This window comes from Microtus pennsylvanicus, chromosome 7, assembly GCF_037038515.1.
Source record: "Microtus pennsylvanicus isolate mMicPen1 chromosome 7, mMicPen1.hap1, whole genome shotgun sequence".
Classification (NCBI taxonomy): Eukaryota; Metazoa; Chordata; class Mammalia; order Rodentia; family Cricetidae; genus Microtus; species Microtus pennsylvanicus.
Window position 1 is genome coordinate 113,577,598 of NC_134585.1, and position 14,665 is coordinate 113,592,262.

Here is a 14,665-nt window from a genome sequence, read left to right on the forward strand (position 1 = left end):
TTTGCCCCTAATAAGCCTTTCTTGAGCAGGGATGGGTAATAAAGGGGTCAGGGGGAAAGTTAGAGTGTAAGCCGTAAGGAAAGTACAATCAGGGCCGAGACAGGGGTGAGCGGGTGTGGGGGTGCTAGTCAGCCCCGTGAGCAAAGTGGTGCTTTGATATCTGGAAAGCCAAAGGAGCAGGCTTATCTGGCGAGCTTTCATTCCCTCAGTCAGAAGCCTGCGTGAGGCGCACTGTGAAGTCCTGAGCTGGAACAATGTTGGCCCAGCTAGGACTCTCCTTAGCAACCTTCAAAATAAAACAGATGTTGTCAGCACCAAGCGAAGAGTTTTCATCTCTGGAGTTGAATCTGCCTCGCAGCTCTGATCCGAGTGCATTGTGTGGCGCTGTCAAATTCCCACTCTGCCTTTCTCTCCCCCTCCCTCCCTGCCAACTTCTGAATCCTAGCTCCAGGATTTTTTTTTTTTTTTGAAAATTCTGCCTGCACTTCAATTTGAGGGCTTCTTTGAAGTCCTGGTGTATTGATCCCACATACCCTGGGGGAAGTACAGGCTCTGTCAGACATCAGGGGCAAGCTCTGGGAGGGAACGGGCTTTGTAACGGGAAGGGATTTGTTGGTGACGTTTCCTCCAGAGACTGAGAGAAATAAAGAGGCTAAACTGTGGGAAAGGCTCCTTTATTATCCCTGCCATGCTAGCCCCATTGTGAAAGTCATCTGTGCACGTCTCCAGCGCAGGGGAACTCCAACAGAACCCCATCCCTTCCCCATGCTTCACACCAAATAGGGAGAAAGTGTCAGCCCCAACCCACAGATAATAGAAAAACCAGAATGGTATGCAGGCGTCGCCATGGCTGAGACCCTTGCACACGCGTGAATTCACCAGGAGTGTAAATACTGTGGAAAACAGCTGTGTTTGTCTCTTTCCTCCCCTCCAGTCTTCACCCCTGCCCCGCCTGTGACTCACGCTCTGCAGCTGCTTGGGCACTTGTTGGGAGACGACCCAGGCCTGAGCACAGCCACGGGGCTTTAGTCACAGTCTGCAGACCGCACTGTCTGCCAGAAAGTGAGGCCGCCCGACCTTAACTGTTGTCTCTAGAAGTGTTATTTGTGCATTCCATCACATACAGCTGGGAGCTTGTACAGGGTACTGAAGCTGTGACCCCCCCCAAAAAAAAAAAAGCCGGGAAAATAGATGACCTGCTAAGTGTGTAGATCATCCTGGGTTGTCGACATGGCCTCTCGTCAGAGAGGCGTTCTCTTTGGGTGTAGACCAGGTTAGCCTCAAACTCACAGAGATCCACCTGCCTCTGCTCCACAGTGCTGGGATTAAAAGTGTGCGCCACCACCGCCCAGCGCACTTAATTTGGCTCCCTGTGCAGATAGGACACAACACTCAGCTTGGCCCTTGACGCGTTCAGACATACAATGACCATTTCCTGAACACTCACCTTTTCCAGGCACTGATGGGAGACTTCATATGCGTTAAGTGGACAGGTGGAACGTGTTAGTGACCTTCTTAGGAAGATGGACTCTTCCCCCAGTGGCAAATTCTTGCTTCTTGTTTGGGAATGGCTTAGAATTATTGCCTGAGTTGAGTCTGTCCTAAGCGTTGTCTTCATATGTGAGGATCATCTCTGGACATCAGCTTCGCCCCCTGAGATGGCCAGCATTCTGTTCTCATTCAGAGCTTTGTTCTGGTTGGTGAGGGTTGCCCGGGGTCCTCTCAGGTCTATCATGCTGCCTGGGCCCGATATTGATGGTCTGAAAAGTCAAGGGCGGGGGAATCTGGGTGAGGAAAAGGCCTTTTGCTAGGATTTGTGTCTCCCTTTGAAGCAGGAAAAGATACAAGTTGGTGTGCAAAATGAAGAACAAAGCAGCAGACATAAAAATATAATCAAGATCAAAAGGGGCAAAGAGAATCTAAGACTGGATACTGCGAGGAGGTGTGGATGAATTGGTTGGTGCACTTGTGAGTTTTGAAATTGAGTCAAAAAGATGCGATGATCCAGTTCTCTGAGGAAAGAAAACATAAACTCAGAGAAGCAAACTTTTCCTTGGCACAGAACGTATCCCATGCTCTTTCATTTCGGGGGCAATGGATAATTTAATGACAGTGTTCTGGACTTTTCTTTTACCAGAGGCCCGAGATGACTGTTCAGATGGGTGTTCCTTAGACCCACTCTCTCTGAGAGCTGAGGGCATGAGCTGTAAAGTGTGGAAAGGAGTTTTTCCCTAAAAGAACTTGAATTGCTTCAGGAAACAAATGTTGCTTTGTGTTGATCCAATTTAGTGTATGGCTGAAACGTAGAGAGCCGAGCGGAAGGGCTGGTTAATCTGCACATTAAGCCCGTCTCTTTCTGCTATCAGATGTCTTAAACGAGCCTTTGGCAAAAGCTGGATACTAATCAGTTTATGGTTGAGCTCTCTGCCCAAAGTACCAGACTTGTGCGGTGTTAATTAGAGTAGGTTCCAAGGGTTTGAGATGCGGGAGTCAGGGGCGGGGAGGGGGCAGAGCTGAGCTCTACTGTGCAGGCCTAAGAACCTGATTTGCATTCTCCCCCACTGGAGAACCGGCCCTCTTCAGCAGTATGCCAGCAAGGAGGGTAATTATTTTTTCTTTAAAAGGACTGTTAATCTGCAAGTACTTAGTAGAAGCTTGAATTCTGTGCTGTCTCTAGGACATCCTGTTTAGCATGGTTACTGCTCAGATCCGTCCAGGATTATTCCAGAAGTGTGAGTGGGGAGCATTGGAGTCAGGGAAACTGGTGTGGGCTTCCATTGCATCGGCTTTGGTTTTCTCGGTTTGGTGGGAAAATGCATGAAGTGCTGAGCATAGTACCTGTCAGGCTTGGTGCATTACATGGTGGTAATGGGGACGATTTCACAGTTCTTGAGAGTCTTCTCCACCAAGTGTAGCCAGTTAGGATGTAGGTGTATATGTTTGGGCACCTGTTTGGGTTCCATGGAGTAAGCAAGAATGTGTGTCCTGAAAGTAGCTTTCCCAGGACTTGCTGGGGCCAGGGGGTTGAGCTGGCCACAGCCAGCACTGAGGATGATGGGTGTCCGGCATAGGTGTTCCATTGGAATGTTCATGTTGCTCTGAAACGGCTAATGCTGACTTCTGTTACACTAACAGTTCTGTTTAGGCTCTGCAGAGCAATTCCCCCACCTCGGTTAAATATTAGAGAATCTTTAGTATACCAATGACTGTGCTAACTCGTTGGCAGTCAGCCGTACACTCCTCGGCTGCCTCTGAAGTACCTGTCCACTTCAAGATCCACAGACATAGACCGTTCCTCCTGTTTTCTCTAACTCAGCCATCCTTTCCTCTCATTAGCCACACCAAGATCACAGTTGGAGAAGGGGTGTTAGACCATGCCCCCTTGGAGCACAGTGGGTCAATCAGAGCTTCTCGGCTATCACCCTGGGCTCCTGGGAGGGAGCAGGCTGTGAGAAAGCCTTTGTATCCCAGGGGTGGAATGAGCTTGTTACCTAGGTTGAATAGGGTGCCACGCCATGTAGATAAAGTCTCCCCTGAAATTCTGCTCAAACTCTATACAAAAATCTTCTAACTTAGCTCCCACGGGCTTCAGTTTTGCTTGTCATTTAAAACAAATACAGAAATAATACTAATCCTACAACATTTTGTAAAGATTAAGCAAAATAAAGTATTGTGGTCTGCTGCGTGGGATCTAAGAAGGCCTTCAATAGATGCTAGTTGTCACTGTCATTATTGCTATTGTAGAATGGGGATAAGGTTATATACCCTCTTTATAGACTTGTCAGAGTAAACAGAAAGCATCTGTGTACCTTGCTGACACACAAGGAAGGCGCGTGCTTCCTGAAGACAATAGGCACAAAGTACTTGAATTAGTAACTTAGCTAGCGATTCGTGAGGCTTTTCATGGTTTTGACAGTTATGACAAAGAAATTTAATGATCCGTGTTTCCAGTAGAATCTTCTGAGGAGGGTCACATGGGAGTCTACAGCTTTAGAGACTCTGTGTGTGTGTGGTGTGTGTGTGTGTGTGTGTGAAAAGAGAGAGCTGCGTGCACGCAGGTGTAGCCCTGGTACCCATGCTCGAAACCAGGTCCCTATTTTCACATGCTATTGGCATTCGGCTTCAAATGGCTCCGTGTTCTGTGAAAGAGCTGATAGCGTGGGTTGTTGTTTGTTTTCAGCCTTTCAAAACAAATTTACAAACATTCACAGTAGAAGAAATAATCACCAGCTTTAACTGTGAGTGTCTTACTCATTGATTTCAGCTCTTTTTCCTTCCTTGGAGACACACACACACACACTTCCCCCACCCTTACACTTTGTTTTTTATCTGCAGGAGCATAACCATACCCAATGTGCCATATCTTTTCTTTTGTAAGACAGACTGGCCTTGAACTCAGCACCCTCCTGCCTCTGCCTCTCGGGTGCTGGAACTACAGGCGTGTACTACCACGCACAGCCTCCGGATACCACTTCACCACTAGATACTTCAGGATGTATCCCAACTGCTGAGCATTCTTCAAACATAACTCTCCTTGCGTTCTTAGCTGATTTCTTGATGAGATCAGACAGAATGTAGCAGTAATCAGTAGTGAAATACCATGCCAAAAATGAGCATTTTTATGCAAAATATTGAATTTAGTCCAATTCAGCCAGTATGCTAATATCTCTGTAGAAGGCGCTTTCTGCGTAGCATGTGCAGATGGAATCTCAGGGTAGTCCTTAGCCGTGGAAGGAGTCCGCTAAGGTTCCATGAGATGTACATACAAATCGCAAAGTTCAAGGCAGTGTTCTAGTAAAATCTCCAGGGAGTGGGGAGCCTGGCAGGTGGTAGGATCTCTGCGGAACACCTTCTGAATGAGAAGTGAGGTCTGGGATGGGGCTGCCTGCCGAGTGCGATCAGGTGCGGCCACAAAGAAGGGCGTGGTGTGGGGGCCTGCAGAAAGACACCAGCTCCACAAACCATGTTTGGAATTGCGAGACAGCATAAAAGGGCACTTTCTGCACATGCACAAGACAGAAACGACACGGGAACCTGCGTCCCGACTCCTGCCACTCTGATGTCATAGGCAGCATCCAGTCTTCTCTGAGAGCCTTTATCTGAAAGTGACTCACAAAGCTGGTAGGCAGCTCAAACAAACCTGCTCTCTGTTCTTTTACAAGCCAAGAGGCCAGTAGTCCATGCATTCCATCCGAGGCTGGTGGTGGTGGAGGTGGGGCTCAGGCTGGCGGTGGTGAAGATGGGACTGAGGCTGGTTGGTGGTGGAAGTAGGGCTCAGGCTAACTTCACCAGGAGTAGGAGAGCAGCCGCCGGAGCCCATGGAGACATTTTTCTGTCCTGCCAGTGAGATTCTTATAACCGGATGTGAGTGCTCTGCGGCCCTACTGTGTTGTGCCCCTCCCCATCTCCTGGGTCACAGGAGGGGAGGCAGGTCCCTCCCTCTCAGGGTGAAGAGGGGAGTAGAATAGGAGAATCTGTTGAGCTGTTTCCTCAACTGCATGCTGAGCAGGTGCCCTAGTGGATGAGGAAGAAGGTGTGACAGAGAGGATGGCAGAAACTGGGAGCAGCAGAGTGCCCAGAGCATGGAGGGGAGGCGGTACTGGGGTCAGGTTGGGTTCAAATGGTGAAGGTCTTGAGTGCAGGCCAGGGCACAGGCTCTGAACCAAGCATGGGTAAGGAGGCCCGGGAGGTTTATGACTTGCCCAGTGTATCAGTGTAGAGGACCACTGGGAGGCCATGCTGGAGGCAGCAAGGGCCACGGTGAGGGTGATGTTCCCTGTGATTTCGCTCTTAACTGCCATGCATCAGGCTTGGAGTGCGAAGAACGGAAGGGACACCAAGGAGGGAGAACACATGGGGCTTACTCTCTCATGGTATGTAGACTAAAAGAGGCAAAGCGGGAGATGGGGCACATCACTCCAACCCCGGGTGGCCAGGAGAAAGAATGGTGGGTATGTGGTTCTTAAGAACAGTCAGTGGGAAGCTGGGAAGTGGGGAGCTGGCTGTACCTCTTAGGAGTGGGTTCCAGCCGTGGTGACATGGTGAAACTTAGGATTCTGCAGAGCCCAGCCAATGTGCCTGACACAACTTCGCACCTGTGTGTTGGGTTGTGAAGTCTATAAAACACTGAGTGGGTGAGTTTTGGGGAGTAGCCAAGGAGAAAAAAAGGGGGTAGGGGGAGTACCCTGGTGGAGCTTTCTCCCTCTGGCCACTAAAAGGTCAGTTAATCATTTCCACTTCTTAATCATCTTTTTAATTTAACTAGCTGACTAACTAAAATTGTAAACCTATATTATACATATGCGTGTATCTGTGTCTCTGTGGGTATGTGGTTTTGCCTTTCTTTTTGAAGCAGGGCTCACCATTTAACTTTGAATGACCTGGTACTCACAGTGGTTCTCCTTTGCATCTGGAGTGCTGAGATTAAAGCTATACGCTACCTCATCTGGATTAGCATTGTATATAATCATGGTGTACGCGATGATACTTGATCCATGTCTGCAGAGCAGAATGGCTAAATTAACCTAATGAATGTCTCTGTTTCCGATGATGACACTGACTTTGCGTGGTAAGAACCTTTCAGATCCCCTCTCTTAGCAGTTGTCAAGCACCTATAAGCACCTATAGACAATCTCCTAAGAGCAGCCGCCCTGCTGTTAATGGACTTTCTGAACTTATCTTCTGTCCGTCAGAAGTTTGACATCCTTTGACAAACGCCTGCCCCTCCCCGCCCCAGCCTCTGAGAATTATTGTTTTATTCTTTGCTGCGATGAGTTTGACTTCTTTAGATCCTCTGAGACATTTGTTTTTCTGTGTCTTTCTTATTTTGATTAACACAGTCTCTATCAGGTTCATCCGTGTCATTGCCAATGACAGGATTTCCTCCGTTTTAAAAGCCTAAAAGTACCGTAGTGTGTGTGTGTGTGTGTGCGTGCACTGCACACGCGCATGTCTCCTATGCTGTCTTTCTCCATCCATCCGTTGACACTTACAGGTGGGCTCCCTCTCCTGAACTGCGAACAGTGCCGTGATGAGCGTTCCCTGTCGTTCATCATCACCGTTTTAACAGCCTTTAGAAAGGGGTCACTTTGGAAGGGAGTGCCTGTGGGTGGAAGTCAACCGTGAAAGACAGAGAGGTTTATTACTAAAAGGTACGTGATCTGATAGAGGACAGAAGTCCCCAGGGGAGCAGCAGGGCATCTCAGTCGGCCTGGGGTTCAGGCCCATGGGAAGCTGTCCTCTGGTCACATTCCCTGTAACAGTAATTGGCAGCGTCATGGCCAGCAAAGCCTTTAGTTTACTGAAAATCGTCCTGTCGAGCAGTGGCACTTAGAAACTATAAGCCTGGCACCAGACATGCTGGTCTTGAAAGGTAGGAAGCCCTGGGACAGGATCTTCCACCTGTGAGCCAAGAGGCAGTTACTCGGCTTTTAAAGGTCCTTCTGGGTGTGTAATGGGAATTGTGAATAGTGAAATGTGTGTGTGTATGTGTGCTCATATATGTTGGTGTGGACTCCAGCACCTTTTTTTGTTTTATTATTTGTGTGTGGGGGGGGGGGAGTACAAGCACAATCATGCCACAGGGGATGTGTGGAGGTCGGACGACAACTGTCTAGAGTTTTCTCTTCCACCCAGTTGAGGCAGGCTCTCCTGTTGTTTCTGCCATGTTGTGTACTCCAGGCTAGCAAGCCTGTGAGCTTCCAGGTAATTCCCCTGTCTGTGCCTTCCATCTTACCATAGAAGTGCTGGGGTTATGAGTACCACCAGGTTCTTTACATTGGTTCTAGAGACTGAACTGAGGTCATCCAATCCTGCACAATGAGTGTTTTTACTTACCAAGCCATCTCTCAGCCCCGTCTGTGGGTATTTCTAGTTCCCAACCCTTGCAATGGTGTTGGGAGGTGTATTATAGTCGTTGTCTGCATTGTTACAGATGAGACACCAGAGAACTTAAGAGATCGGTTGAGACTGTCTGCAGGTCAGTGGGAGAAGCAGAGTTAGCACATGAGGTCTGCTTGCTGCCCCCCTGGTGCTGCACCACCGCAGGCCGTCTTCATGGCTCTCCATGGCCTCATGAAGCAGCGTCCAGCTTGATGCTGTTGCATCAGGAAGTGCTACCCACCCCTTACTCAACGTAGACAGAGCCCTGTAAATGGCAGCCAGAGTGGCCACTGCTACAACAAATCGAGTACGGTGTCCAGGGTTACTATGTTCCATGTTTCTATTTCACTGGCTCTAAGCTTCCAAGAAACCTGTGTTAAAACCTCTTGCTAGCCTTCCTTCCTTTGCCTGCCCCCTCCATGTTACCTGAATTGCTCCGGTTACCACATACTTCTGCCACTGTGGTGTCCCGGGTGTCCCCATCAGTGACACTTTTCCTCCAAGCTCCTGTGTTCTCTCGTATGGCAGTTGCCCACTCTACAGTGACTGTCTGAGGGTCTCACCCCCGAGCGTCAATATATTGCCTCGTACACAGCAGGCACCCAATATATTTGTGTCGCCTTGCTGTGTGCACAGCCAGTTCAAATCTGTCATTTCCACGTGAGATGAACTTGGTCGTTCTGTTCTGCTTTTCAGTCTGAACCGAATGTTGAGATAACAGAAAAGGCTAAAGCATTGAATGTGGGATGCTGAGGGCATCGCATGTCCTACGCATACGGCATCTTTCACAAGTTCCTGGGAGGTTACCCTGCAATCACCTGCTGCTGGGAAAGCTTATGTCTGGCATGGTAGCCCCCCTCCCAGAAGGTGGGAAGACAACCTGAGAGCCTATCCACCCACCCACCCCCTGCACTGCTGCTCCACTCGGAGTGAAGTGAGGCAGCCCCAGTCCTCTCCACCACTGATGTCCCAGCATCCTCTGGTACCTCCTTACACAGCATCCCCAGCACATCAGGGCTGCTCACACAGCCAGGCAGGGGCCCTGTGGGTTTACCTCTGTGGTGGAGCCCAGTCTTACTCACAATTAAATGCTTGTGAAGATGACATTTGAGAGAATCAAGATTTTGAGTTCTTTCCATTTCCTAGCACTGTTAATCATTCTTGGAGAAGTCATGATGTCATAAATTTCATTAGAAGTGTAAATCACAAAAGAACAGTCCCTTGACCTCAGCAGTTTATAATCCATGTGAGTCATAAATAAAAGCAGCAAGAAATAAAACAAAGTTGCTGAAGGCGGTGGAGATAAAGAGAGCACTGGAAAGTGGAGGCTCTGTTTAAGTCGAATGATTTTTCTCATAGAAGGCAAAGTGCTTGGAGCAAAAAAAAAAGGTAGATTTTTCTAATAACCTTACCACCAATCCAGGGGATAGATCTTGCGTCCCTACTGTGTTCCAGGGTCTTGCAGATGAGACTCCCAAGCAAAGACTGGAAAAGACATATGGGAGCTCAGAGAAAGAGTGCCACTCCCAGGAACACTGAGGCTTGCAGAACATCCCATACAATGCTGTACCACAAGGGCGTCAGCTTCTCTATGAGAAGCCTGTGGAGGGGAACTGGAGAGGAAGGAAGGCTGCCAAGGGGTTCTAATACAGGTTCTTTAAGGAGGCAAGAGTGGAGGAGGCCTGCAGCCCATGATGGCACAAACATGGAAAAGTGGTAGGGAAGTTGGGGCTGATACTAAGCAGACTCAGCAGGGCCAGGTTCGCTAGGTGATGGTTTCAAGGCTGGCATAGTTACAGGGTGAGTTATTTGTGGCAGTGGAAAGAATGTCCTTTTGGGGAGTTTCAGCCAGGGGGTGTTGGCTGACCAAATACAGATTCAGTGGAAAATAGCAAATGAGGAGAAGAATATGTATGAGTGTGGGGACCTGGAGACCTTGTATTTGGGGCACAGCCAGGAATGGCAGGAACCTGAGCCCTAATGGGCCTCAGACTGTAGATTGTTCTCTGGGTTAACTTTACATTGCTGTTCCAGTGGGAGCTTCAAGTGGGGCTTGCTTGGCATCCCAGAGACAATCTTGAGAGGATGTGGACACTAAGTTTCTGAGATCCATCTCAAAGACCCCAACTTCCTGGAGCACCTGTTAGCTTCCCTTATCCTATGCAAAAGTGGGGATTCTGACCCAGGACATTTGGCTTCTGGCCTTGGGCATTTTCTTTCTATTTTTAAATTTAGTCTTATTTTTTAATGTGTGTTGGTGTTTACCTGTATGTATGTCTGTGTACCACATGTGTATCGTGTCCTCAAAGCCTGTAAGAGGGGATTGGATCCCCTGGAACTGGAGTTACAGATGGTTGTGATTGCAGTGTGGGTTTGAGGAATTGAACCCAGGTCCTCTGCAAGAGCAGCCAGTGTTCTTAACCTCTGAACCATCTCTCCAACCACCGTGGCTGTTTTCTTAAAGCAGATACAGGAAGAAGTGATTTACAAGTTTCGAGAAATGCTCTTATAGGGTCTTTGCTACCCAACACAAAGACTTGATCTCTGTGTCAGAAGTTGGCAGGATGGGGGCTGGAGAGACAGCTCAGTGGTTAAGAGCACTGGCTGCTCTTCCAGAGGTCCTGAGTTCAATTCCCAGCAACCACACGGTGGCTCACAACCATCTGTAATGAGGTCTGGCGCCCTCCTCTGGCATGTGGGCATGCATGGAGGCAGAATATTATATACATAATAATTAATAAATCTTTAAAAACAAAAGAGGTTGGCAGGATGGACAGTTTGCTACAATCTGAGCGGTCCTTGGCTTGTTCCTTTTGCCAGTTCTTACGTTGCCGTGTTTTCTCTCTCTCCCTCCTCAGAACCAGAATACCAAGTCTACCTGAACGCTTCGAAGGTCCCTGGGTTTTCAGACGACCCCACAGAACTGCAATGCCGGGTGGTGGACACGAAGCGCGTGGAGGCCGGTGTCCGACTTACCGTGTCATGGTACTACAAAATGAACCGTCGCAGTGACGACGTGGTGGCCAGTGAGCTTCTTGCAGTCATGGACGGGGACTGGACTCTCAGATACGGAGAGAGGAGCAAGCAGCGGGCCCAGAGTGGAGAGTTTATTTTTTCTAAGGAGCACACAGACACATTCAGTTTCCGGATCCAAAGGACTACAGAGGAAGACAGGGGCAGTTATTATTGTGTTGTGTCTGCCTGGACCAGGCAGAGAAACAACAGCTGGGTAAAGAGTAAGGACGTCTTCTCCAAGCCCGTCAACATATTCTGGGCCTCAGAAGGTAGGAACTTCATGCTGGTCATTGTTGGGCTTTGTTTGTTTCTTAAGTCTTCTGTCTGCATCTGTTTCAGTTACTGTCACCCCCCCCCCCCACTCCTACTAGAATTCCACGCTCTAGGAAGCTGTAATCTAGGGAGCTGTTATCACCCCATGACTCTCTTTGCCTTCCTTTAGACTCACTGCTGCTTCTCCTATGCCCCCAAGCTAACAGGGAAGGGCTTCTCCCACTCACTTTCATTAGCAAAGCCTTGCATTTCCTGCACCCTGTTGTTTCTTTTGCTTTTCAGCTGCCAAGCCCCTGTCTGAGAACAGTTGTCCCAGGAACCCTCCTAAGTGGTAGTGTTTGCTTCCCACATTTCTTCAAAGGAGTCAGGTACCCTCCTTGTTCCCCAGTGCTTTTTCTACCATTTCCTTTGAGCCCCAGAGGTCCCCTCCACTTCTCCTTGCCCAGAGCCATACTGCTTCCTCTTCCCTCTTCCTTATGTCTCCTCCCATCACTAACTTGATTGACTCCTGGATCTTCTGCTCATTTGTTGGAGATGCCAGCCTTGCTTTCATGGCCACTGTTACTACTCCTGTCTGGCTTGCTTTGTTGAAGTCATCCTGGGAGCTTTTAGAAGCAAAGATTTCAGTAGAGATTATATTCGAATTGGTCCTGCAGTGTGTGCGGTCCGAATGCTGATTTTTGAATCCTCTAGAGTAGCCACCATGGGGAACCCTGGTGTAGGCAAGGCTTTCATTCTCAGTCCCCTGTCTTCCTCTAAGTGTAGCATCCTCTGCTTTTTGGTCCTTCATTCCCTATTCTGTACATCAGACTAGCTAGCCTACTTCTGATAGCTGAAACCCAACCCCTCCATCGCTGAGTTTCACATTCCCGATTCTGCATGCACACTTTTTCTAGATCATTCCCTTGAGTGCTTCAGTCTGTTAATCCTGCCATCTGCCATTGTCTTTCCTCCTTACTGGGTCTTCACTTCTCTCTTACCAGGAAGTCCAACATAGCCCACTCTGGTATGTGTCCAGGGCCAAGGGGTAAGGAAATTATATGATCACCTGGTGATACCTAGCCTAAGTTCCCAACCACGTCCCTCCTTTGCATCTCTTGCCACTGGCTTGGTCTACCCTATATTCTGCTTAAAACACAGCCCGATTCAAAGCCAGCTTTGCTATCTCCTTGGCTGCTTATGCAGAGCTAGATGCAATTGAAGGAAAAAAACATTCCAACAGTGGTCTGGCCTCACTTTAAATCTCCGATCCCTTCTGTCACGTGGGCTCTCAACACTGAGAGCCATCCTGGTTTCCTTCATGTGTTTACTTCCCCACTCTCCTAAGTGATAATTGCACGCCACCTGCTCTCTCTGCAAACATCCTCCCCCAGCCTCCATCAGCTTCTGGCCTTGCTTCTCCATCCCCTATAAAAAGACAGTCAAAGGAGAACTTCCGTTTGCCGGGCTCAGCATTGAACCTGTTACTCACCCTTATGTCTTAGCAAAAGCCAGCCCCTCAGAGCTCAGGCCCATGGCCCTCTCTCTTGTGCCTTCCATAGTCTCTCTCCTCTGGTCCTTTCCCACCAGCCTGTTAAGAGTGCTGTTAGGGAAACTAATTTTGGTCTATCTTCTTCCTTCATCTTTCAGTGTCTTACAACCCTTGCCCACCACTCTGTCCTTTGGTAGCAGAGGATTTGATTGAACTATATTTAATATCTGTAGTTTCTCCTCCATCTCTTTGGTACCTACTTTCCCCCTCACTGCACGTACTAAGGCTGCCAGACATCAACGCACTGCAGAAGCCTGTTGTCAGTTTCCTCCTTTGCTGCTTCCTTCCATTCTCCCGGTTCCCATGCAGGACATAACATCAGGACAGAGTCCCTGAATTCCTGTTTACCTTCCTTAGCGATGTCTTCTCACCCCACTGCCAGCGACTGACTCCCAGTTCTGCATGTTTATCCCAGCATGTTCTGGAACTCCAGACTCCGTGTTGACTTGTGTCCAAAACGGAACCTCTGGCCTCTGCAACCTGTCTTCCTCCATCTTTAGTTGCCGACCTGAGCCTTCCCTTCTGATTCTGCATTCGCTTTATTTTGCTTTGCTTTGTTCTCTTTAATGTGCTAGGGATTAAACCCAGGACCTTACAAGCCTTATGCAAGCTAGTCATACCCGCCCCTAACATTCCCTTTTTGGTTGTTGTTTGATTGACTTGTGGCCCTTTTTTTTTAGAGGCAAGGTCTCGTGTAGCCCAGTCCTCCTCAAACTCACTATGTAGTCAAAGAGGATTTTGAACTCCTGATACTCCTGTCTCTACCTCCTACATGCCAGGATTACAGCCACCGCTGTGCCCTGTTCTGACTCCTCATTCTGGACCCTGGCTTAGTCCAATGGCCCCTCACACTCCACTTTTCAGGAGCCACTGCTATCTCTCACTGTATTTACATCACCGCCTCCTCTCCGGTCTCATTGCATCCACCCTTAATAACACTTTAACCTGGGTGGTGGTGGCACGCGCGCCTTTAATCCCAGCGCTTGGGAGGCAGAGGCAGGTGGATCTCTTGAGTTCAAGGCCAGTTCCAGACAGCCAGAGCTACAGAGAGAAACCTGTTTCAAGACTAATAATAAAATAATAATAACAATAATAATAATCACACCCTTAGCATCATCCAATCAGATCATGAAATTCTTCCACCCTGAACTCTCACAGGTTCCCTATCTCAGAGACCCCTCAGTGGCCTTGAGTGTCCTATATAGACCGATCAGCTTCCCCCATAGCTCTCTCCACTGCCCACTCTACTTGGTTAGCTCCTTTGTTCTTTCCATGGTTCCCCTCACCACCTGGCAAGCTTTCCCACCTCCCTCAGGTGCTTAGTCAAATGTCGCCTTCTTAATGGGACCTTCCTGGGGTACTCTGTCTGTAACTCTACTCCCTTTCCCCATATCTAGCCCTCCACTTTGTCTATTTTTTTTGTCTGTTTTTCCTCTGTAGTTGTTCTTACATTTTTACCACCTAGTCACACTGTTTTATCTGCTTGTCTTCCTCTACTAGTGCTTTAAGAGAAGGGTTACTGTTTCATCACCAGAGCCTATGATATGATATGATATGATATGATATGATATGATATGATATGAATTATGTCTGATTCATGAGTGGATAAGCAAACTCACAGGAGAAGCAAGACTGAATGTGCCTGGCCAGTGGTACCTCTGAAATCATCTCTCTGAAGACAGCCTAGCACATATGTTGTGATGATAGGTTTGCTCCCTATCAAATTCTTAACTTGATAGACTTTTGGATTAATTATTGTATTAAAAGACTTTTCTCAGCCCCTTCTCCCTAGGGGAATGGGAAAAAAATATATAGCTCAATTTAAAACAATAATAATTTTTTTTAAAAGACTCTTTTTTTTTTAAGAGTGTGGCAAACGCCTTGAATTCCAGCACTTGGGGGCAGAGGCAGGTAAATCTCTGAGTTTGAGGCCAGCCTTGTCTACAGAGTGAGTTCAAGGACAGC

At 48.2% G+C, this 14,665-nt stretch overlaps 1 protein-coding gene across 1 annotated transcript in view; it reads left to right on the plus strand.

Annotated features, from left to right (window-relative positions):
- The window catches only part of Ptgfrn (prostaglandin F2 receptor inhibitor), a 70,822-nt gene that overhangs the window by 40,030 nt on the left and 16,127 nt on the right, over window positions 1-14,665 (plus strand). Inside the window, exon 5 of the mRNA XM_075981785.1 lies at window positions 10,740-11,165. Within this exon, the coding sequence (XP_075837900.1) occupies window positions 10,740-11,165 (426 nt within the window). The remainder of the gene's footprint in view (window positions 1-10,739; window positions 11,166-14,665) is intronic.